This window comes from Myxine glutinosa, chromosome 7, assembly GCF_964187855.1.
Source record: "Myxine glutinosa chromosome 7, kmMyxGlut1.1, whole genome shotgun sequence".
In the NCBI taxonomy this organism is placed as follows: Eukaryota; Metazoa; Chordata; class Myxini; order Myxiniformes; family Myxinidae; genus Myxine; species Myxine glutinosa.
The window spans coordinates 95,986,325-96,011,877 of record NC_136267.1 but is presented as its reverse complement, the minus strand read 5'-3'; the positions used below and the strand labels follow the sequence as shown (position 1 = coordinate 96,011,877).

Sequence of the window (25,553 nt, the reverse complement as noted above, 5' to 3'; positions counted from 1 at the left end):
GTGCACATACCATGATACATATAATGTACACATTAGATATTGGGGTCAAATGGTCTTGAGGTTTTAGGTCAAAGTTAGAGTAAGCAAAGACTTGATGTGGGCAGAGGCATATCGTTCGACACCATAACATCAAAGTATGTCTAGTTTTAATTTGTCTGCATGTCTGGCAGTCAAAGACAAACAAAAGTCATTCCAAACAGAAAAAAACTAGTTTTGAGGGACGTCAAAGGACAACCAACAGGCACGAAGAACTAATTTAATGTGCTAAATAAGGTGGTGGAAAAGATGGTGCATCATCGGCGGTAAACTTCCGGATTTGTTTTTGTTAAACCTTTTTATTTCAATAGAATTATACATTTGAACAATAGAACACAAATCGCCTTGTTCCCACATCTAAAAATCCAGTTGTTTTTTTTTGTATACAAGATCGAGGCTCATGTAAGAGCTAATATTAATCACAAAAAACAAACGGACACATAAAACATATTATAAAGACAGTGGGAGACAAGATGAGAAAAGAGAGGGAAGCACACAAGCACAACAACAGTAGAGAACAGGGACATTAGGAGATCTGTGGGAGGGAGAGGGCTTGGGGGGAGGGTGCAGGAGGAGAGGGGTGGGGTGGGTGGGAGAGGTATAAAACAAATGGACACTGCCAGGACTTCTATGAAAAAAGTTGCTATTTCAAAAAGGTGGATCTGGGGTGAATTAGCGGGGGTAGAAAATATCAAGGTTTTGGATGGGGGAAGATAAGAGATGGTGGTGAACAGCTGTTTTAACGACCTCGAAGGAGGAGTGGGATTGAAGTGAGTGGGGGAGTTTGTTCCAGAGGCGGGAGAAAAGAGGAATGAAAGAGTGAAGGTGAGCAGAGAGTCTTGATTTTGGTAGTTTCACCAGAAGCGGGTTGCTGGCAGATCTTGTGCGACCTGTAGGAATATTTGGAGGACAGAGCTAGGGGAGCTAGGCCGGAGAGGAGTTGGTATAAGACAGAAAGACCACCCACCTGCCTGCGGTGAGCGAGTGAAAGGCCCTCAGAATAACCTTCATCGCGGGAGATACCAATGATTCTGAAAGCTTTGGTTTCAACAGCGTGAATCCGAGCTAGGTGTGAGGCAGGAGCACCAGCCCAGAGGAGAGAGTAGTATTCCATCAAGCTGTGGGTGAAAGCTTTGTATGTGGTGAGGAGCTCAGGTGTGCCAAGGAAGGATTTCGCATGACGGAGGATGCCCAGTCGGTGACTGGCTTTGGAGGCCAGCTTGGAAATGTGGTTTTCCCAGGAAAAATAATGGCTGATATGAGACCCAAAAGCTTGAGTGATAGAACTTCTTGGAGAGGATTGTTGAGAAAGTAGATGGGAGGGTTATCCAGACGTTCTTTTTGGAGGGACATAGTAAGAGTGTGCGATTTGTCAGGATTAAAAGACATGTTCCACTTGTTTGACCAGTTTGTAATTTTTTCCAGGTCTGCGGAGAGTGAGGAGTCTGCAGACTGCCGATCTGAGGGATGAGGTATGGAGCGGCAGAGTGGAGTCATCAGCAAAGAGAGAGAGAGAGGATTTTCCAGAGAGTCAGAGAGATCATTGATGGAGAACAGAAAAAGCACAGGGCCCAGAACACTGCCTTGAGGAACTCCAGCCTGAACAGGAAGGGGAGATGAGAGAATTCCATTCAGGGCCACACGTTGACTGCGACCGGTGAGAAAGTCTGCAAGCCATGCGTAGAGGTTTCCATGGATACCATCGGAGAGTTTGGTGAGCAGAGCTGGGTGCCAGACTGTATCGAAGGCACGAGATATGTTAAGGGAGACAGCTCTGATTTCCTGTTTGTCATTTAGGACCTACATCCATTGTTGAGACAGCAGAAGCAGCATGTCTGGAGTAGTGACCTGGTCTGAATCCAAATTGATGATCAGCGATCAAGCCATTGGAGAAGAGGAAGGATTTAATATCAGAAGCAATGATGAATTCCTTGACTTTGCTGATAATTGGGAGCAGGCTGATTGATCTGTGGTTGCAAGGATTTTTTTTTGCACCTTTTTGTGTAAAGTGGAAAATGTTGGCACTTTAGTATTTGGACAAAATATTACACCATCTTGACGAATCTAATTTGCCACTTGTGCTTTCAGCGTTGGGGAATATCGAGATTCAGACAAAATGGTGGCTCATAGGAAATATAGATTGCACCCAGAAATGCAAAGCAAGAGTTTATAAGACCCTTGCCATGTCCTTTAACAAGACTGCACTGGGTAATAAGGTGTTCTGTTAAATCTCTAGTATTCTCCTGGAATGATAAAGGTTTTGAATCTAAACACCTCCAGGGCTTTGCAAAGAAAGGGTTTGCTTCATTGGGTGCACAATCCTTTGGAAGGGATGTTAAGCTAACTGTCCAGGGTGTTGGGAGTAATTTACTGATGGGCATTGCTCTGCAGTACATTGCAAAAATAATAAGCCGCTGTGTAACGGTGTCCAAGCCAAATTCCTGGCCTGTTCTCCAAGAGGGAGGCGTATCCACACCTCCAGAAAACAATACCACCAACGAAGCAGCTTGGTACTGCCTCTGTATACAGAACCAACATCTTGTTACTTCATCTTTCCTTTTCTAGATTCCACCTTGGTTTGCGGGACTACATAACCCACGTTTATTAGTTTCCACCAAATGTAGAATAAACAAATAAATAAATTAGCCTTCAACATTTGGAGATGATGCAAGAATTATGGGCTCTTGGGTGCACAACAATGCAAAAATGGCGTTTTGAAACTTTATTGGCAACTTGAAAATTATTTTGTAACAATAAAGTGTTCCACCATTTATTGGCACCAAGCTATCTGTCTATCCTTGGCATGAAAATGCAAGTGATTGCAAAGACAAATATTTTGCTCAAATACACTATGGTCAACTATCTCTCTACCACCCCCTCCCTTGCACCTAATTCAGACTCCTTGAAAGACCCAGTAGTGTCAAGACAATCAAGTGACAAAGAACCACCTACTTGGCTAAAGTTCGTCCTTGGCACTGTCCACTTCTCCAATGTGCTCCTCTACAAACATACTTAATGACTCCAAATCTCTGTTTTCTCCCTCAAATTTTACAGGAGAGTCCTTGCGCCCCCGCAGTGCGAGCAGAATTGTGGGGAAGCCCTCAGACTTGTAGGCCTCGTGTAGTATGTCATTAGCTGTGGCGTCCATCTTTGCAACAATCAAATCATCCCGTCCGGATAACTGGCTGGCAAGGTGCTCATAGACCGGTTGCAACTTCTTGCAGTGCCCACACCATGGTGCGTACAGTTCAAGAAGAACATGCCGGGACGGATCCAGAACTATGCGCTCAAAGGTCTTCCCAACGACAACATGGACCGGCCCCTTCTGAGTCTTTGGAACAGGCTGCGAGCGGATCACGGGCTTCAACTGACCTGGAAAGAAAGTACGGTGCACGTTTCCACAAAACAACTCGTGCCAAATACTACTTTCAGCAAAATGCAACTTGTTATATCTGCCTTTTGTTGGTCTTTAATTAATACTTGATCTGTTCATGTAATATTTTAGCAACTTTTATTTTTGGGAAATGCCTACAATTCGAATTTTAAAAAAAATAGACAACTAGAACGGCATCGGGAGAGCGCATACCTCCACCGGGTTGAACATTCTGTTTTGTATCCAAATGATAGGCCGGATCTGGATTCGGACCTGAATCAAAATCGAATCGGCTTGTTCTTGTCACTTACTCCACTCATTCACCAAGTTTTGTCATAACCCATCCACAATGTTCTGAAATATCATTTTTGGCCCTATCTCTCAATTGTGAAGAATCATTTAAATAATTATAGTGTACTGATCTTCACAACCCAGTGTGTACCCCGGTTTAGAATAGGTACACCGTATCCCTGCATGTCGTAAGAGGCGACTAAAAGGGTTGGCGTCAGGAAGGGCATCCGGCCATAAAAACATTGCCTCAAAAAGAGAACCATGACAATTACAACTACATATGGGCAGGGCAGGGTACAGCCCGAAGTACCCTGTGGGGGACCCCACTCCCTCTCGTCAAAACTCAAAGTGGGGAACCCGATCGAAGCAAGGGTGGAAATCACTCCATTTATGATGACGAAACGTCTGATGCCCGACGTGAAGATCGGGTTCTGAGGTTTGGGACATGGAATGAAGGGACAATGACAGGGAGATCAGGAGAAGTGGTGGAAGTATTGGTCAGAAGAAGAGTGGACATATGTTGTGTGCAGGAGACAAGATGGAAGGGAAGTGGTGTGAGAATGGTGAAGGGCAGGCAGGGACAGAAATACAAGTTTGTTTGGCAAGGGTGCCCAGAAGGCGTGAATGGTGTTGGTGTCCTGTTTTCTGAGGAGTTTGTAGACAGTGTGGTGAGTGTGACTAGAGTGAGTGAAAGGTTGATGATGGTGAAAATGATGATTGGAAAGCTCTTGGTGAACGTCATCTCGGGATATGCTCCGCAGGTTGGTCGGAGCGATAAAGAGAAGGACAAGTTCTGGTGTGCAATAGAGAAGCTGATGGAAAACGTGAAAGATGAGGAAGTTGTTATGGTAGGAGGAGACCTAAATGGACATGTGGGAAGGAGTATGGACGGTTTTGAGGGAGTTCATGGGGGTTACGGATATGGTGTGAGAAATGGAGAAGGTGAAAGGATTTTGGAGTTTGCTGATGGAGCTGATTTGTTGATTTGTAATACTCAGTTCCAGAAAGAGGATAATAAGCTTGTTACATACACGTCAGGTGGGTCGACGACATCCGTTGACTACCTGCTGGTGCGTAGGCGAGATAGGGGGCACCTCCGGGACACAAAGGTAATCCCGGGGGAGGAGGCAGTTTCACAGCACCACTTGGTTGTCTGCGACATAAGGGTGAAAAGTGCGAGGAGAGCTCAGCGGGTGAAGTACCAACCGAGAATGAAGGTGTGGAGGTTGAAAGAGGTGACAGTGAGGGAGGCATTAAAAGAGAGGCTGAGTATGGTAGAGGATGATGTGGTTGAGGTTGAAAGTGGTTGGATGTCAATGAAAGATAGTCTGTTGGGAGCCGTTGGTGAGGTATGTGGATGGACAAAAGGACCACCGAGGCACTCGGAAACATGGTGGTGGGATGATGAAGTTGGAAAGAAGATTGACGAGAAGAGGAAGAAGTTCAAAGAGTGGCAGAAGGCGAAGGGTATGGGGGCAGAAAAGGCAGAGCATGAAAGTTATAAGGCAGCCAAGAAGGCTGCAAAGAAAGAGGTAGCAAAGGCGCAGAAGGCATGTAGGAAAATGTTCGGAGAACGCTTGGATTCGGAAGAGGGTCAGAGAGCGGTATTCAGGATTGCAAAGCAGATAGCGAAAGAGAGGTGTGATGTGATGGGAGTAAGTTGCTTGAAGGATGAAGTGGGACAAATCGTTGTGGACCCAGATGGAATTAAAGGAAGATGGAAGAGATATATGGAAATGCTGTTGAATGCAGAGAATGAATGGGATGGCAAAATAGAGAGTAACCCAGTTTTAGGACCGGCAGAGAAGATAACCAAGAAGGAAGTTGAGGAAGCGATAAAAGCAATTAAGAGTAGAAAAGCGGGAGGGCCTACGGGAGATGTGGGGGATATGTTGAAGGGGCGAGAAATTGGGGTGTGAAGAGAATGACAGATATGTGTAATCTGGTGGTGAAAGAAGACCGCATTCCAGTGGATTGGGAACTGAGTATCCTCGTCCCTCTATACAAGGGGAAAGGTGACCCTCTGGACTGTGGCTCGTATCGAGTGATAAAGTTATTGGAGCATGGAATGAAGGTATTGGAAAGGGTGTTGGAGAGGAGGATAAGGAAGAAAGTGAAGATTGACGAAATACAGTTTGGATTTATGCCAGGAAGAGGAACGACAAACGTGCTTTTTATTGTGAGGCAGTTGCAGGAGAAGTACATGGAGAAGAGGAAGAAGTTGTTTCTTGGGTTTGTTGATCTGGACAAAGCATTCGATAGGGTTCCACGTGAAGTAGTGACATGGGCATTGAGGAAGTTAGGAGTGGAGGAATGGAATGGAATGGAGAATCAGAGTAGTGATGGCAATGTACAAAAGAGCACGCACAGCTGGAAGGACAAAGAACGGGAACAGTGGTGAGTTTGAGGTGAAGGTGGGAGTGCATCAGGGGTCGGTACTAAGTCCACTACTATTTGTAGCTGTGATGGAGGTGCTGTTGTTTATCGTGGAGGTTATGGAGTTTTATTATGGTTTATTATGGTTTATGGTTTATTATGGAGGTTTATCGTGGGAGTTGTTGTATGCAGATGATCTGGTGTTGATTGCAGAAAGTATGGATGGACTGAAGGAGAAGATGAACAAGTGGAAGGAATGTATGGAGACAAAAGGTCTGAAGGTGAATGTCAGAAAAACGAAGGTGATGGCAAGTGGTAAAGCATGTGGTGAGGTGGAAAGAACTGGGAAGTGGCCATGTGTTATGTGCAAGAAGGATGTCGGAGTGAACTCCATTCAATGTACAATGTGCGCTGAGTGGGTTCATCAAAAATGTAGTGGTTTGAGAGGGTCATTAACCAGTGTGGCAGCTACATTCAAGTGGAAGGTGTGCACAGAGGGAGCTGCAGATGGAGGAAATGTTGAGTTGGATCTTGGAGACGGCGTGAAGCTGGAAGGTGTGAAAACATTTTGTTACCTCGGAGACATGCTGAATGGAGAAGGTGGATCAGACTCGGCAACGGTTGCTGGAGCGAGATGTGCATGGAAGAAGTTTCGGGAACTGAGTGGCGTGCTGACGAGGAGGGGAGTGTCGTTGAAGCTGAAGGGAAAGGTGTATGCTGCATGTGTGAGAAGTGTTATGATTGATGGGAGCGAGATATGGGTAATGAATGTAGAGCAGCAACGAAGGCTGGAAAGGGTGGAAATGTGAATGGTTCGGTGGATGTGTGGAGTATCGTTGAGAGAGAGGAAGACAAATTATGAATTGCGAAAGATGATGGGAATAGAGCCTGTGATGGATGCTGTGAAGAGAAACAGTTTGAGATGGTTTGGTCATGTGTTGAGGGAGGATGAAAGTGACTGGTTGAGAAGAGTGATGGAAATGAATGTTGAAGGAAGTAGAGGACGGGGAAGACCAAGAAAGACTTGGCTAAAGATGGTCGAAGAAGAAATGCGGGCAAGGGGGTTAAACAAGGGGAGATGTAGAAAATAGGGCAAAATGGAGAAGATTGTCATGGGGATCTCAAGGCTAACCCCCGCTCTTGCAGGGAAAATGGCCTTAAAATGCCTGTTGTTGTTTGTTGTACTGATCTTCACAAAAATCAAATCAATTCGTCCCGGTCACATACCCAACCTGTCCACCACTTTCGGCCTAATCCGTCCATAACCTTGAGATATACACCCGAGACAGAAAAACAGATGTAAAAACATAACCTCCGTCGATCTTTGGTGGTGGAGGTGAGGATTGGAATAGGAAAAGGTAACAATGTCTCGATGTGGAGGGAAAAAGTTAAAAAGAAAAACTACAAAAATGTGTGGTTTGAGGAGTGAATGGGAGTGACGAAGCCATGCCGACACCATATGCCCTTACCTTTCTTAAAGGCAAGCACAAAGTCCTGCAATGCGTCCGAGTCAAACTCCACCGGCTCCATGATGAACTTTCGCTCGCCCGAATCAAAGATGGCTACGTTCACTTCCTCCCCACTGTCACTGAGACCCAACTGAGATAGCTCAGTCTCGTACTCCTCCTCATCTGATATGGCGAATGTCATCTCTGGGAATTCTTTCGCCACTGCGAGGACCTTCTTGCGCCAGAACTGTGTGGCTGTGAATTGCATTGGGAAATTCTCAACAGGGAGTGAACCACAAGCAAGTGAAACGCTGTCATTACTAAATATTAAATAAATGGCAAAAAGTATTGCATTTAGTCGTGAAACAGATCATTTAAACCCACCTTTGCGATAATCAAAGCTGAAGTCTACTCCATAAAAGACTACGACAAGAGGGTGTCGATCCTTATAGAGTTTTTGCTCATTGTCTTGTGTACGTTGTCCTACCAGTGAGAGGGCATGCTTTACCACAAAGTTGCGCAGCTGATCTTCGCTCGTATCATCCTGCACATACCGCAACGTACATACCAAATCAAAGACTCATACCATCGTCAAAACCACACGCAATACCAGTGCACGGTCCATCGTTTTGGAGACCGATTCTCCCAACAAGGTGGAATTTAAAAAGATGTGTGTGTGTGTGTATGTGTATATATATATATATCGATGAACACCTCTTCATCCTCAATATCATTACAGATATCGCACCCTTTGCCGCATCAATGATTGATATCGTGCACTAAGGCTGACCAATGCCAAGTCCATCTTTACACCTACTCTGCAACTCAACCTGATAATATTGGTGCCGTAATCAGAAACTATGTTTCTGCCCTATCCTCTGCTTTTTATTTGCTTTTCTTCATTTCAGTTTGGATTCTGTCCCAATCACTCAACTTCAGACATAAATAGAGGCTCCAAATATCAAACGAGATCAGGCCAATGTGTCTGGACATATCGTTGAGCATTCCACAGTCTGGCACCAAGCTGTCTGCTGCGGCATACAGAGCAGTCCAATTAAGCCTCATAATATAAGATATAGACCTCCCTCTTCACCTGAACGAGGGTACCAACAGAATGTATGTGAGATCTGGTGGAGATTGGCCTCACACTTTCTATGAAGCGCCCCCCCCCCTCCCCCCTAAACGATAGGGAGGGGGTGATACTTGTTGTCGGGTTTGTTTCTACAAATAGTTTCCCCAATCATTAATGGTACCTCAGAAGTTTATTAGAACCTGAGGAGTACTAAAGCACCATTTAGGTTTTTTACTTCATTATTTTCTGCCAATATCCAAGCTGTATATTGGAGCCAACTAGGATTTTCGGAATGAAATTTTGCATCAATAATGGGAATAAAAAGTATGTGGGGTTGACAATTTTTGACCCTGACCAAATTTAAGGTCATGATCTAATTATAGACACTAAAATTTTTCACTATAACTCGATCAGAACAAAATTGCCCTCCCTAGATAGCCGAGAGAAAAGCTCATTTACACTTAATTTACATCATTTTCCTCCAGGTTAAAGGTCATGGTGTAATGGCAGTCTGAAAAAAGTGTTTTTTGTCATCATTCAATTTTGCCAATGCGGAATCTCAAAGACCACACGATTTTCCAAGATGTCCTTGCATCATGATAGTTGACCTGCACTGAAGTTGTGCACTTCATATTTGATTTGTGTCCTGACCTACTTTTTCAGATTGTGACCTGATTAACAAAAACCACACATTTATGATTGTGACTACACCTTTCTGATTATAACTTGAATAATTTCCCTCTGATTTTGAAGATGTTGACACATCTTACTATAATTCACCAAATGTCCGTCCGTCTGTCTGTCTGTCCATTCAAAGGTACCGCAAAAACCGCTGAACCGATCGCAAAGATATTTTGGGTGGGTAATCCTGGGATCTCCAGGAGTAAAATAGACTATTTCGTTTTACCAATTTCAGCTTTGGTCTCCAGAATTCTCAGGTTTGGACTCCCGCATAGCATTCGCGTTCGCATAACGTTCATTGTGACGATGTTTTAATTGTGACAATGTTGTTTTCCCGGGTGCCGCACAAACGGCTGCACCGATCGGACTCGGTGACCTCCGACAAAGACCTTTTATAAGGTCATCAATATAAACATCATTAAAGATCATTCGTATATAAACATAATTAAAAGTAAATAATGACCTCGGCCAAAGTTCAAACGATGTTTAATCTCTACATGAGAGAATTCCACATAGCTATTTGGGCGGTGTATACGCTAACAGATCGTTGTCTCCATCGATCTTTCCAAGGCCGTAACACCTATCGGCTCAAAATCCTTTTAACTGTTGATTTGGTACAGTTACACATATCGGGAATTTGGTACACGTATCGGGAGTACATACGACATAGCGATTGCGAATGTGACAGCTCTGAGGCGTCTTTCGCTTGGCATCGCAGTGACGGCGAGCACCAATATGGCCCCTCACCACCACTTCAAGCCCCCTCATCACCCAAAGCCTTCAACCAGACATATTAACACGCTCCTCCCCATTCATTCCCATTCTTCAAAGCAAAGCGGTAAAAATTGTTGTATCGCCATTATATATGACGAGCAACGGTACCCGCCCTAAGGGCAGGGCTTCAATTGGGAGGCGCGATTTATATAAACATCCGTTAAATATCACACGCAAATCATCAAAATCTAAACAGTATTTTTAGAATTTCAATAAAAAAACCACATCACTGTGATTTGATGATTTGCGTGTGATATGATTCAACGGATGTTTATATGAATCGTTTAAAATAAAAAAGCCTTGAATTTCTGATATTTTGCCTTTTCATTTGGGCTTCCCAATTGAAGCCCCGCCCATAGGGCGGGTACAGTTGCCAGTTTTCTTAATTCACTCTATCCCTAAATGTTTACGGTCAAGGTCATATGGCGGTCTGAAAAAAATATGGACCATGGGTGTCGGAGGAGGCTTAACCCTTGGCGATCACAGATATCTATTTTTTTTTAGTTGGCTGAGTTCTCACACCGTCAACACCTATCTCTCAACAGAATCCTCTCATGCTTTCTCCCAAGTAGATCATAATGCAGGGCCTTTGGCATGGTGGTGTTACTCCTATACAGGTAAATAAATAACTTCACTAATGCTCTGGAAGCCCTCTTCTACTCTTTGCAGTTGACTCCATATTATGCTGTGCAATTCCATATCCCAACGACAGGCCAGCAGCAGCTGCTTCTCTGAAAGGTTGAACTGAAAGTGTCAGATGCTTGACCGACAATTGTAACATGTCATTCAGGCAAATTTCACATACACACCTTGTCTGTCTGGAAGGATAATCTCACAAACCCACTATTTCTCACATCAATGACTAAGACTTTCGGTTTGTTGAATTTCCAGGTCATGCAATTAGCTACAACCAGAGCAGAACGGTTTTTTTTTTTGGTTTAAAAAAAATACAAAGTCGAGGCTCGTGTAAGAGTTAAAATTGGCTTGCAAAACCATCGGCAAAGCCAATACTAGCACCCATCAGGCACTGGCATAGTCAGAAATTTATATTAGGGGGAGCCATATGAAAGAGCTCTAAGCTTCCCCAGCAGGCTCAGCAGCAAAGCCCCGGAAGCTGTTCAAAATTAGATATAGAATGTCCTATAAGCGAGTGTGCATACATGTATACCTTCCTGCTAACTGAATGCACTCGCTGAGGCCTCTCACCACATTTACCCTTCTGTCCAGATCCTTTGAGTGCCAGAGTCTTCTTCAATTTTTTCCCTCACATGCCTGTCCTCGCCATAAGTCATCGTCATGGCAAATCTCATGTGCACAGGTGGGCCAGGCTTAATGAAACTCTACCCTTGAAAGAGAAACAAAAAAACAAAAAAAACAAGAAAGAGCACCGATTACAATATTATTATCCTCTGATAGAGGGTGGAATTACAGGAAAGTGGAGATTCCAATCCAAAACGGCGAAAGGAAAAGAGAGGCGGCCGAGGAAGTTAGAGAACCAACTTGACACGTGATCATATGGCCATCACTAATTGAGCTCGTAGGGCACGAGACCGCTGGATCTGATCGACACTTAATTACAAAAGAACTGTCCAACAATTATAACCATTCCATCCCTTCAGCTTATGGGCGATCTCTCTTACCCAATGCATAACCTCGTCTGATCCAAGATTCACAAGACAATTAGATAAGATAGGAGATTTACGCAGCTGGCAGCCCCATAATTACTAATACAGAATTATTTACTGTGTGGAGGTGAATAGTAATTAAACAAGAATGACCACACTGTGGTCACAACGTGCGACAAAATCCGGTAACGGGCCAATCATGAAATGCGCTTTTAAAGCACTCTTAAAAAATTAACAGCATGATTGGGAAACACACATTTAACACGCTATTAAAAGATTAACTCGACAGCTCTCATCCATGTCGCCCTCATCCACAGTTATATCAGAACGAGGCTATCCGACACACAGTCCCGAATTGTTTAACCCAAATATGGGGCCGTTCAAAAAATTATGTAACTTTGTTTTAGGGTGGCATGTACCGTGCCTGGTGATGAACTTGATTAAACTATATGAATTTATTTTTTTTGACATACGATTACATTTTTCATGGTCCAGCGTGAGTAACACTCAACCCAAACAAAGCCAATGGACATCTGACATAACAAACCCAAGCAGGATATAATCAGCAGAGGCCAACAGGCCTGATGTCTCAGGCCCACCAGATAACCAAGATGGCGGCCACATTTTGTCTGGGTGGTATGGTGGGTGGAGTCAAGTGAAAATGTGGGTGGGTCCTGCAACTGTCCGATCAATGGGTGCACATTTCAAATATCGATCCCCTACAAGAAGCACAATAACAACCATGCAGAGCTTTTGTGGACCCGTGACATGTCGCAGGTAAGAAGGCTATGTGGCTGTATATTTGGAGGAATCTCAACAGTATTACCGTTTTGACTGACTGTAGAATTTATAAATCACAATTTTAACAAATAATTGAAACAAACTTTTGGTATATTATGACTTGTCAATCAAGTTGAGGGATTACAGCTTGCTTGAACGGTACCAATCGAAGGGAGGGGGTATAGGTGTGTGGGGGGGGGGGGGGGGGGGGGAGGGCAGCTCATCACTATTGTAGCTGGGCCCTTGTTTAGGATGGCTTCATGTTTGAGGAAGACACCATATATATGAGTGCAAAATGTCATTATACATTTCTTCTCATGAGAAAGGAGTGCGTTATGGATGGGAATAGGTGGAGCCATGGTGACCGTCAAATCACAGTAGGCCTTTCAGGTGAGAATGCAGTAATGGTATGGGGGAGGTGAAGGGTGTGTAGTACGCACCTCAATGTGCATCGAATATGACTTGGGTTCAAATGTGGAATAGAAACGCTCAGGCAGTAGGGACAGCACTTGATCATCTGCAAGTTTCATGGCCGTTTTGACGGTAGTGTTGAATGTGTGATACAGCTTGAAATCATCACGCAATGTATTAGCTGCAGACAGAAAACAAAGTATACCCAGAGCCAATCTTCTAAGTCTTGACATTCTATCATTTCCTGCCATTTCAATCTTTATCGTTGGTCTGCATCATACCTGTGTCCAGGTAAAGTTTGTATCCAGAACTGTCTTCCCCAGAGAAGGCCCCTACATTGATGACAGATGTACCCTGCCCCAAGAGTGTTTGCAGTTGGCGGGCAGAGTGCAACTGCTTGGATGCTGGTCCCGCCTGTGCAACCATGTGGCTCACAATGCCTGTAATACCCACATTTCATCACCGCACCCATTGTCAAAAAAAAGAATGCCAGAAAGATGCCATGTGTCCGTACCTTGACAGGCACCACCAAAAGCCAGGAATAACAGTGCACCATTGATAAAAAATGATGTGCTGCAATCAATCAAGCTTGAGAACAAATGATGTTACTGTACTAGACACCAGAGGGTATCTCAAAGTTTATATCAAACAGGAAATAAAATCCCTTTTAAATGGTGATTGATCTGCTGTAGAAAGAAGAGAAGCTGACGTTTCGGATCTTACTCTTCGTCGGAGCAAAAGGCAAAGGGAATCGGGCGAGCATTTGGTTAAAGGAGACTTTGGCAAATTCGTCATCACTGACATCCTGGGAATGGGGAACGCCAATTGGACAGAGGTGCGGGTGTGTGTTATGCATGACACATCATGAGTGACAGATCTGTGCAGAGGAGAGATCTCCTCGACACACCCCCACCATCTCTCTCCTTCACCCCTCCCTTTCTTTGTCTTCTCATTCTATCTCCCTTTTTCTTATCCTTCCTCTCCTCTCCACCAACATGTCACTAATGACTTTTCCCCCAAAGCAATACGTCACACATGATACGCACACTTCTGTCCAATTGGTGTTATCGGCATCAGTGATGACGTCATTTGCGGAAGTCTCCTTTTACCAACCCCGCCAGATTTCCTCTCTTTTGCTCTGACGAAGGGAAAAGCCTGAAACGTCAGCTTCTCTTCTCTCCATGGCAGATCAACCACCATTTAATGCATTTTATTTCCTATTTGTTTTGACATGTTTTTCCACCCACACAGATCGCTTGTGTGTTGAGATTAGTGACTACATTCTTTCCTCAACTCATAAAGGTACCTTGAAACCCAGCATTACTGTGGACACAAGGAGGGTTGCCATGTAACATACCATACTTGTCTCTTGGTCCATTGTACTCATAGGCACGACCCTTGCGGAAGATTTTGAGTGTGGGATAGCCGGACACCTGGAAACGCGACACCAGGGCACTCTCTGCTGTAGCGTCGACCTTGGCAAGCGGAATAGGTGGAGAGCGCTTGGCGAGCTCTTGAGCAGCCTTCTCGTACTCAGGAGCTAGACGCTTGCAGTGGCCGCACCTTCAGGGCACCAGACCATTACATTTCTGAGTCAGTCCCTCATTGTTACAATTACACCACCAATGATGAGGCATGATCAATTTGGGTTTTCGTATGCAATGTTGAAGGTCATGGAGAAGCTAGAACATGGAATGGATCAGGACGTAACAGAACAAAAGGAACAGTAGAAAGAGAGCGAGTAAACACACAAACAAGGATGAGGGACAAAATAAGGGAGACTTGGAGAAGTAACTGGATGTGGGGAAGAAGTGCTCGGAGAGGATGCGGGGGGTGGACAAGGTGGATACAGCCACAAACTCCAAGGAAGGAAAGTTGGAAACTTGGAAAGAGTGAATGGGGGTAGAAAATATTATGGTTTTGGATTGGGGGTGATCTGAGATGGTGGTGAATAGCTGTCTTGAAGGCTTGGAGGTAAGAATAAGCTTTAAGAGAATGTGGAAGCTGGTTCCCCAGGCGAGAAAGAAGAGGAACAAATGAGAGGAGGTGAGCAGTGATTCTTGATTTAGGTAGTTTCACCAGAAGGGAGTTGATGTGATAAGCCCATCACAGTTTCACCAGAAGTGATAGGCCCATAGACTCAGCTTCATTGTGGGGGATTCCAATGATCTTGAAGACCCATGGTTTCCATGGCATTAAGCTGATCAAGGTGTGAGGCAGGGGCTCTAGGCCAGAGAGGAGAGCAGTACTCCATCAAACTGTGGATGAAGGCCTTGTAGGCAGGTGGGAGTTCAGATGTACCAAGGAAGGACTTTGCACGATGGATGATGCCTCGTCGCTGACTAGCTTTGGAAGCCAATTTAGAAGTGAGGCTCGCCTAAGAAAGATCATAGCTGATAATAAGGCCTCAAAGCTTGAGGGACTTAACTTATTCAAGAGGATTAATGCTAATGGGAGGGTTTGCTATATGCTAATTTTGGAGAGTTTTAAGAGAGAGAGAGTGAGTTTTTCAGAGTTGAAGGCGTATTCCAAGTGTTTGACCAGCTCGTGATTCTATAAAGGTCTGCAGAGGGAGGAAGAAGCTGGTGCCTGCCTAACTGAAGAATGAGCGATTACCTCACATTTATGCAAGTATTACATTGGTATTGCAATCATGATGTTATCTTATCGCTGACTCGGGTATGAATTTACACTGTACCTTTGAAAGCAAAGCTGGAAGAAGCACTATTTACAAACTTGCGGCATTTGGTGGATTATAGATCAATTGATTAAAAGATAAACGATCAAGTAAAGGTAGCAGTTGGAAGTAGAATCCATGTGTTCTTCCGGTAGCCCCTTCCTGATTAAACTCCAATAGTCCAGGCTTTCGGTGTGAACTTCCACTATTTTGTTCCTGTTTACTCCCGTGTGTGGAACTGCCTTCTGGAGACAGTGCAATCCCAGCCTTCCCTCCAAGGCTTCAAGCAGGTGGTGCACCAACATCTCACGTCCTCCCCTCCCTCCAACTCCTACTCACAGGTTATGTTTCCTCACCACCACCACCTCCTCCTCCTCCTCTCCGGTTCAATTCATTACCTTATTTAACCCTCTGTCATGAGCTTTGATCTTGTGTAGAGATTGCAAAAAGAAAGAAAAAGAAAACCTGTAGCAACAACAGTGTACCTCATCAGAAAGAGGAATCCATGATTATTGGAGTAAATAAATAAACTATATGGTATTCATAGAATACTTACCCCATGCAGTCTTGAGAAGGACTTGGTACGAGCCTACTCTCCTGTTTTTTAAGGTTTGTTTTCTTTGATCAAATATGGCTGCCAGACCAGTGACAGATGATGTCACTTTTATCAAACTATATTTCCCATGGGAAGTTGATCAATCAGTTAAAGTTTCACATTGATTGGCTAAGCGGTTTCAGAGAAGAAGATTTTCAAAGATTTTCACTTATACCCAATATGGCTGCACAACTATGGAACCTATGACATCATAAATTTACACTCTGGCTCCCATTGCATACGGGATAGTGTTGATCAGATCAAGTTTAGTGTGAATCAGATAGGGTTCGTTTTTCTTCAAAGATGGCTGACAAACCATGTGACCTATGACAATAATTTTCACACTATATGCAGCAATGATGTCAGATGATATTTGGAAAGTTTCACTTCAATAGGTTCAGCTGTTTCAGAGAAATAATTATTTATTTGTTTATTTCATTTGATCCAACATGGTTTCCAGACCATGTGACCTATGATTTATTTGTGAACACCATGGTATCCCCAAGGCTTGGTGGAATATGTGTGTGAAGGTACCCCTCGATCTGTCCAGCCGTTCTGAAGAAGATTTTTATTATTATTATAGATTTTAGGTTAAATCCAATATGGCTGCCATACTATCTGACCTCTGATTTATTAATGGAACACCCTATATGTCCCAAGGCTAGTAGATCATGTGCATGAAGTTTCTCATCGATCTGGTTGGCTGTTCTGGACAAGAGGATTTTTGAAGTTTTTGTATGTTCAATCCAACATGGCTGCCGAATCCCATGACCTATGATGTCATCAATTTAATTCTGTCGAACAAATTACCTTTAGATGACCCTCAAAAATGTTCATAATGATCGGATCAAGCGTTGTACTTGTTGAATTATGACATCATAATGAATGCACCGATGACATCATCATTAACATATCTTATTCACCATGGGGAGTACTTGACAAAGAGCCATGTTTAAATTTTTTCCAAGCATCAGATTTGGAGATATACTGTAGAGGTGCAATTTTTTTCGGTTTTTCCAAGATGGTGCCTGTAACCACGTGACCTATAACGTCATATTTAACATTTAAAAAATTCTACAGGAGGCGCTCCTATGGTGAACATTTTTTGTCCATCGGACCTTGCTGGAAGCCCTATGCGCAGTTTACAGCAAGTTTTATGAAAAAAATAAAATCGTGTTTTCAGAAATTTTGTTCTCAAAAAAAAAGAAAATTAAGAAATTTCCATATTTTTACCTTTCATCTTTAAAGACCAATATATCAGGCAAGCCAAAATAGATAAAAATTTACACTTAAAAAAGGAACATAACTGTTTTGAGTTGTTCTGCGTCACAAAAAAAAAAAAATCAATAAACCTTTTTTTTTTACTGTTGGAAGCATACTTTTAAAGATCTGCAATGCATTGTGTTGTCATGGTTTTTTCCTGTTTGGTGCACATGTGCCTAAATTGCTCTAATTTATGACTTTTACAGTTAGTATAGGTAATGTTTTTTGTGCTTAAATTTAGAAATGTCATGCCTAAATTGCTCTAATTTATGACTTTTACAGCTATTGTAGGTAATGTTTTTGTGCTTAAATTTAGAAATGCCTAGAAAGAAAGAGAAGTTCCATGCTGATGGGGATATTAAAAATCGAATTGCTTGTCTTCATCAAGCAGGCAAGACATATTCTGAAATTCATAAGCTGCTGAAGAAGGAGAACATCCCTATTTCTCTGCCTACCATAAAGAGAATAGGTCTACACGTCAAAAAAGCTGGTTCTACTGCAAGGAAGAAGGGATCTGACAAGCTTGGAGCCACTACAAGTAAAGATAACAGGCGACTGAAAATCTTAGTTTTCCAGGAAAGAAAGAAAAGCCTGCAGAAACTGTTGGAGGAGTTCAGAACTGCTGAAAACCAGACCGTTTCCAGAAGGACCATCACAAGAAGGTTGACTGATGTTGGTGTTGCCTCAAGAACACGTGCTCATAAGCCTCCATTATTTAAGAAAAACATTCAGGACAGATTGCACTTTTTGTCTGAATATGGCAACTGTAATTCAGACTGGTTTTAAAGAGTTCTGTGGAGCGATGAATAAATGCAGATCTGGTGAGAGATTCAACCCTGAGTGCATTTAAACAACTGTGAAGCCAGGAGGTGGAATCATGGTCTCGGGTGCATTTTCAGCTGCTGGTGTTGGTGAGCTGACAAGGTGTGAACAGTCAATTACTGCCAAGGAATAAAAAACCACCTTTAGAGGCCATTTTTCCCCGCAAGCGGGGGTTGGCCTTTTTCGGGAACTGTGGTTATTGTTGTTTTTCGGTCCCCTTTTTGAAGCAATGTTTTACGGCCGGATGCCCTTCCTGACGCCAACCCTTTTTGCCGCCTTTAACGACAAGCAGGGAATTACCAGTGAACTGGTACTCAATTTGCCGACCTCGGAAGGATGACAGGCTGAGTCAACCCCCCTGGCGTTAATTCAGCGATTGACCGGGATTCGAACCCAGGATCCTAGGATCCTAAGCCGGCACCCTAGCCGCTAGCCCAACACCAGGGATAATTACTGCCAAGGAATACTAGAAAATATTAGAGAAAGGACCACTTCCCAGCCTACAACAGTTATTTCCCAAAGAGAAAAGCAAAGAAGTCATTTTTCAACAAGATAATGTCCCTGTCCATACTGCAAAAGCCACCAAAATGTGGTTGGAGAAAAAGTCACTGAAACTGATTTTCTGGCCTGGTCAGAGTCCCAATTTGAACCCCATAGAGAATTTTTGGGCCTATCTTCAGCACAAACTTATTGGAAGGAAATATGCAAATTCTCTGATGAACTTTGGGAAGCTGTCAAACATGAATGGGGCAATATTGACATTTCTCGGTGCAAGAAGCTTTGTGAAAGTTTGACCAAAAGATTCGATTATTTAAAGAAAGCTAAGGGACAAGCTATTCCATAATTATTTGTACAGATATTTCTGCATGTTCTGGTGTTTTTTTTATGTATAGTAAAATAGTTACAGGAAAAAAAGATTTTTTTTTGACTTGGCTCTTTTTTTTTTTTTTACCCCTGAGTCTACGTACGACGTACGTATGTACATATGCAACCGATCGCCTAACCCCGCTTTTGTATTCGTCGGTGCAGGGTAATAATCTGTTCAACAAGATTGATAATATTGGTGTTGCTACGGTACTACAGCACCCTCTTGGGTAGAGGAGTGAAAGCCGTTGGCGATGATGTTTTCATGTTCACTCGTGGAAACACTATGTGGTTACGCCAGTCAAAAGCACATCAAGCAACAGTGACGAAAATGACTCACCAAGGTGCGTAAAACTCCACCAGGATGATCTCAGCTTCATTGACTACAGAGTCAAAGTCGTTGGTGGTGAGAACAATTGTGGCTTCTGGGTGAGGTGCCCAGCCTGGTTCTGCCACCTCGCGCGCACGTTCCGCAATAGCTGTTGGAGGTTTATTAAATATCAGAAACATGAACCAATCATTTCCACCAAACAGATTGGAATTCATTTATGACAATGTGCCATTGCCTTCCGATTGCTTTTATTGTCACTTTTTAACAAGAGAAATTTCGTGGCCATGGTATAGCAGTGTGGGAGGACGGATGGTAAAAGGCATTGGGGAGGGAGGACAGGGGTTACGAATGACCAATATGGGATGCATGCCCCTTATGAAAGGGAATAGCAAGATGTCGATGTTGAAGGAAATCTGAACAAATATTCCACAATCCGATTGGCCTTTTGAGCATCGGTTCCTGTATGTACATAGGTAACTAGAACGGCACTCAGTAGAGAGCATACCTCCACCTGGTTGGCCATACCACTCAATGGTGAAGAATCACTTAAAAGATTCAATAATTCTCATATCCGAATCCATATTCAGATCTTCACCAAAATCGAATGAAATCGTCCTTGTCACTCACCCAACCTGTCCACCAAGTTTCGTCCAAATCCGTCCATAACCTTTTGAGATATCCCGCAATGTATAGTTTTTGGCCCTCTCCCAATGGTGAAGAATCGCTTTTAAAAATCTACTAGCCGGATCCGAATCCGGATCTTCACCAAAATCTAATCATTTCGTCCTTGTCACATACGCTACATCTCTGCCAAATTTCCTCCGATTCCGTCCACAACTTTTTGAGATATTTTGTTCACAAACAAACGGACAGACAAACAGACAGAGGTGAAAACATAACCTCCATCCACCTTTGGCGGCGGAGATAATAAAGCAAACACCACAGTACAACGATGGCTCTCAGCAGGTGCTAAGAACAGAAACCAATTTGTCTTACCATCTTTTGTGCGTGCCCCGTCATAATCCACAGGCTTGCCCTTTTTGAGGATCTTCAGAGTAGGATATCCACTGACGTCAAAGCGTTTCGCCAGGCCTGGAGCGGCCGTTGCGTCGATCTTGGCCACGGGAATCGGAGGGGAGTCCTCGGCGAGCATCGCTGCCAACTGCTCGTATTCTGGAGCAAAAGTCTTACAGTGTCCACACCTGCCAAGAGCAAGCCACCATTGTCCTATGACCTAAAACTTTACCCCACTTCACCATCCCTCTTTCCCAAATATAGATAGTACTGTAATTCTGATTAGATAAGCTGAGCCTATGTATGCTGCAGTACCAAACAGGATTATAGTGTAATGTACCATGGAGCGTAAAACTCGAGCAGCACAATGTCCTTATCGCCAGTGAAGGAATCAAAGTTTTCATCCGTCAGCACGAAGACTCCGTTCTCATCCAGCAACGCTGCTCCATCATCTTCCTCTTCCTCTTCCTCTTTGTCCATGTCATCCTCTACTGCTGCATAGCGGTCGGTGTATTAAGAAATGGTAACAGTGTTAACAAACCAGTAAGACATTGCATTTGCACACCAAAGAAAGCTCGAATCAAACAAAGCTTTACAAACAGACTTATAACAAACTTATTATACATTCCATAATTGAAGAAATTCACGTCGTCTCCCATCAGAGACCTTTGGGTCTAAACTCTAAAGCTTCAAAGTTAGAGAGTGAAAATGGTCCTAATCTTATTATAATTCGTATTACTAGGGCGTGCCCGTACGTGGGTGCAAAAAAACATGCGTGCAAACAACAACAACAAAAAAAAACTTTGAAACCACGTGGCAGTAACGACCACAGAACCCCCCCCCCTCTATTTACATGAAATGGTTTGGTCCATTCGCAAAGCCAAAGCGAACGGCTTGCGAGTACGGTAGAACCCCCCCCCCCCCCTCTATTTACATGAAATGGTTTGGTCCATTCGCAAAGGCAAAGCGAACGGCTTGCGTTACTTTTACTAATAGCTCGGTAACTACTTCTTCGATTAATATGAAACCTTGAAAAGGCACATCCTCAGGTCCCCAGCAATATACCTGGCAAGTTTCAAGTATATCGGACCCGTGGTTGTCGAGAAACAGCGGTCACAGACAAACACACACACACAGACACACAGAGATTACTGGAATTATAGATAGACTAGGACGTGCCCGTACGTGGGTGCCCGTTCCTTGCCAAAAAAAAAAAAAAAAATGTCTTCGCCCATGCATGCATGGGCGTGCCCATGGGCCCATGGGCGTGCCCGTAAGTGCGTGATGTGACCGTACAATGAATGTATCGTCCCGACGCCGCAGCTCGGATGGCGCTGCAGTTAATCGGGCCTGTATCGGCAGAGTTATTATAAACGTGTACTACAATCGATCGTACCTTACAGCGTCTGCTCGCCACGTTCAGCATCAGTACGTCGTCACTATGACTATCCGTAAGTCCGGAAGTGACGTCCTCATTTGACTGTCCGGAAGGTCGCATATCGCAGTTACGATGAATCGCAAATTAGTTTTAATTAGTTTTAAAACATAGTTTAACGCCAACATAGCGGCAACATAGTTTGCCAACGTGAAATAAATGAATACGCTCTCAAATGTGCCGTCCGAGGCAGAGTCTGTTCGCCACGTTCGGCACACGTGATAGCTCGCTGCTCTCTGATTGGTTGAATCGTTTTTTGGACATAGCTCGGTAACTACTTCTCCGATTAATATGAAACCTTGAAAAGGCACATCCTCGGGTCCCCAGCAATATACCTGGCAAGTTTCAAGTATATCGGACCCGTGGTTGTCGAGAAACAGCGGTCACAGACAAACACACAGACACACAGACACACACACACACAGAGATTACTGGAATTATAGATAGACTAGGACGTGCCCGTACGTGGGTGCCCGTTCGGAAAAACATTCCAAACCGCGTGGCAGTAACGACCACAGAACCCCCCCCTCTATTTACATGAAATGGTTTGGTCCATTCGCAAAGCCAAAGCGAACGACCACAGAACCCCCCCCCCCCCCCCCCCCTCTATTTACATGAATGGTTTGGTCCATTCGCAAAGCCAAAGCGAACGGCGAACGGCTAAATCGCCATAGCTCGGTAACTACTTCTCCGATTAATATGAAACCTTGAAAAGGCACATCCTCAGGTCCCCAGCAATATACCTGGCAAGTTTCAAGTATATCGGACCCGTGGTTGTCGAGAAACAGCGGTCACAGACAAACACACACACACACACACACACACACACACACACACACACACACACACACACACACACACACACACACACACACACACACACACACACACACACACACACAGAGATTACTGGAATTATAGATAGATAATAGAGCAAACATATATGGTTCGGTATGTATGTATGCATGTATGTATGTATGTATGTATGTATGTATGTTTATGTGACGAAAACGTCTTCTTCTTCTTCAAATAAAATTACCACCCTCTTAATTAACCCTGTTAATTGTGTTAAGACTGCTGAGATGCCTCAGACCTTTGACGACCCTTTAATTCCCCCAAGACCCTTCAGACCACCAAGACCCCCAAAGACCCAACATACCCTGAAGACCCACAAAGACCCAAAACACCCCAAAGACCCAAAATACCCTTCAAGGCCCTGAGGCTCAAAAAGACCCTGAATACCCAAAAACCCAAAACACCCCGAAGACCCAAAACGCCCCCGAAGACCCAAAACACCCCCGAAGACCCAAAACACCCCCGAAGACCCAAAACACCCCCGAAGACCCAAAACACCCCGAAGACCCAAAACACCCCCGAAGACCCAAAACACCCCCGAAGACCCACAACAGACCCAAAACACCCCCAAAGCCCCAAAACACCCCCAAAGACCCAAAACACCCCCAAAAAACACCCAAAACACCCCCGAAGACCCAAAATACCCCCGAAGACCCAAAACACCCCAAAGACGCAAAAAGGCCCTGAAGACCCCACAGACCCAAAAGCCTCTAAAGACACCAAAGACCCAAAAGACCCTGAAGATCCAAAAACACCTCAAAGACCCAAAATACCCTTAAAGGCCCAGCGGATCCAAAAGACCCTGAAGACCCAAAAGACACCGAAATGGTCAAAGATGCCTACCCCTCTGAAACGACGTGTGGTGAGGCACGCAGAGTCACGCTAGTAAGCAGAATGGTCAAATTCAACCCATACAGGCAGGAATGGGGAATTTGATCATTCATAAGGATACTAGACCGTGGAAGAACACTTGCTCAAAAGACCGTGAGACCTTTAATATTTACAGAGTAATCAGATGGTACAACTCAGTCTACCAAAACACCCGCACTCCCCAACCCAAATAAAAGGGTCTCATGTGTTTGGGGGAGACCATAGGGATTTGGGATCTAATTTATGACATCTGTACAAACTTTGTCAAGTATTCACTTCACTTCTTTATCGCCCAAGTTTTGAAACAAAGCGCTGTGCATAGTTTCCAAAGTTCTGGATGGAAGAGACAAAGCAAAGAATAAATAAATCAGTGCATATTACAAGGTTAGCATTTCAAGTCTCCAGCGAATCAGGAACCTCCACACGAGCCCTGAGAGGTCAGATGCCCCGCCCTGACCCGTGCGGCTTACAGTTACACGGGATGCTTACGTGCGTCTGAAACACCGACACGTCACTTTATAAAGACGTTAACGAACCTCCACGTCATCGTACATCGTAGTTAAAGTGAACCGAAACACGTGCGAGTTTTGCCGGTCAAACTTCCCCCATTATTAACCAGAACTAGAAACCCCTTTAAGAGGTTTTAAATGTGCAGCACACGCTGCTCGCTAAACCGAATGTGCATCCCCGCACGGATATCCGTGCGAGTATCGCGGAACGGATATCCGTGCGTCCGGGCGCACGTGGCCATGAACACATGCTCAAACAGGCCCGGCGCAGGATCACGGCCAACACGGACAACTCCATGAGGGATTGTATCGGGGCGTCCCGGAGGCCCCACCGTCACCAAGTAACTGCGGCGTCTCCGGCGGAGCGAGGGACGTCACACGTGTACGGGCCGCACGACGAGCTCAACTCTCACCTTCCTCCGCGCGCGTGCAAAGCACGTGCACGAACACCAGCACCAAGACCGTCACGACGCTCCACCGACCCATGTGTCCGTGTTTGTATACGTGCACGTGTACGTGAACACTGAACAGTGAACCTGAACGCTCCTCTCGCTACAGCTACACCGAGTCACTGCCGCGTGCTCCGCCCCTTCGCCATGACGTCACCAGATTAGAGACACGCCATCGCCCAATCGGCATCAAGAATAGTTTTTACAGTGCAGGTCCATTCGATCGTACAGTCCATGGAATGGAATACTGTATATATTACTGCCCGAAAATTGCTGAATGGTCCGCAGCATCGGACACAGGCACGACCCCATTTACCTCTAACCACTTGCATGGACTGACACCTTGTGACCAGCAGGAGGCGAGCGAGACCCGTGGCACAGATTGGGGTAAAGTTTGGAAAAGCTCGCGCCGTCCATTTATTATGTACGCTAAATATGGCTATAATATTTGAGCAATACCCCGAAAGACCTCCCTACTTTCTTCCTACTTCCTCCCGACTTCCTCCCTACTTCCTTCCTACTTCCTTCCTACTTCCTTCCGACTTCCTCCCTACTTCCTCCCTACTTCCTCCCTACTTCCTTCCTACTTCCTTCTGTTCCTCCTCCTCCTCCTCCTCCCCCTCCTCCCCCGCCTCCCCCTCCTCTTCCCCTCTCCTGTTAAATTCATTACCTTATTTAACCCTCTGTCATGAGCTTTGATCTTGTGTAAAGATTGCAAAAAGAAAGAAAAAGAAAACCTGTAGCAACAACAGTGTACCTCATCAGAAAGAGGAATCCATGATTACTGGAGTAAATAAATAAACTAGATGGTATTCATAGAATACTTACCCCCATGCAATCTTGAGAAGGACTTGGTCCGAGCCTACTATTCTGTTTTTTAAGGTTTGTTTTCTTTGATCCAATATGGCTGCCAGACCAGTGACAGATGACATCACTTTTATCAAACTATATTTCCCATGGGAAGTTGATCAATTAGTTAAAGTTTCGCATTGATTGGCTAAG

At 44.3% G+C, this 25,553-nt stretch overlaps 3 protein-coding genes and 1 long non-coding RNA gene across 5 annotated transcripts in view; 3 read left to right on the top strand and 1 right to left on the bottom strand.

Annotated features, from left to right (window-relative positions):
* The window catches only part of LOC137431438 (leucine-zipper-like transcriptional regulator 1), a 36,521-nt gene extending 33,538 nt beyond the window's left edge, over positions 1 to 2,983 (top strand). The window contains exon 7 of the mRNA XM_078782024.1: positions 1,462 to 2,983. Coding sequence (XP_078638150.1) covers positions 1,462 to 1,507 — 46 coding nt within the window. The 3' untranslated portion in view covers positions 1,508 to 2,983. The remainder of the gene's footprint in view (positions 1 to 1,461) is intronic.
* PDIA4 (protein disulfide isomerase family A member 4) lies at positions 2,744 to 24,822 on the bottom strand. 2 transcript variants are annotated; one of them, XM_068122755.2, is made up of 10 exons: positions 24,516 to 24,822; positions 20,774 to 20,927; positions 20,416 to 20,621; positions 19,429 to 19,567; positions 14,225 to 14,430; positions 13,149 to 13,307; positions 12,897 to 13,048; positions 7,909 to 8,068; positions 7,546 to 7,779; positions 2,744 to 3,408 (listed from the first exon to the last, which is right to left on the bottom strand). In XM_068122755.2, the coding sequence occupies exons 1-10, from the start codon at positions 24,586 to 24,588 to the stop codon at positions 2,993 to 2,995; spliced, it is 1,899 nt and encodes a 632-aa protein (XP_067978856.2). In that variant the 5' UTR covers positions 24,589 to 24,822; the 3' UTR covers positions 2,744 to 2,992. The 2 variants fall into 2 exon arrangements, with proteins under 2 accessions (XP_067978856.2, XP_067978857.2); XM_068122756.2 differs by having other exon boundaries at positions 20,774 to 20,924; positions 24,516 to 24,700.
* Positions 15,480 to 18,229, top strand: LOC137431439 (uncharacterized). Its single transcript, XR_010985266.2, has 2 exons — positions 15,480 to 15,509; positions 17,794 to 18,229. It is a non-coding gene; the product is annotated as an uncharacterized LOC137431439 (long non-coding RNA).
* The window catches only part of LOC137431435 (band 4.1-like protein 5), a 158,042-nt gene continuing 157,267 nt past the window's right edge, over positions 24,779 to 25,553 (top strand). The window contains exon 1 of the mRNA XM_068122754.2: positions 24,779 to 24,938. The gene's annotated coding sequence lies outside the window, so the exon portion shown is untranslated. The remainder of the gene's footprint in view (positions 24,939 to 25,553) is intronic.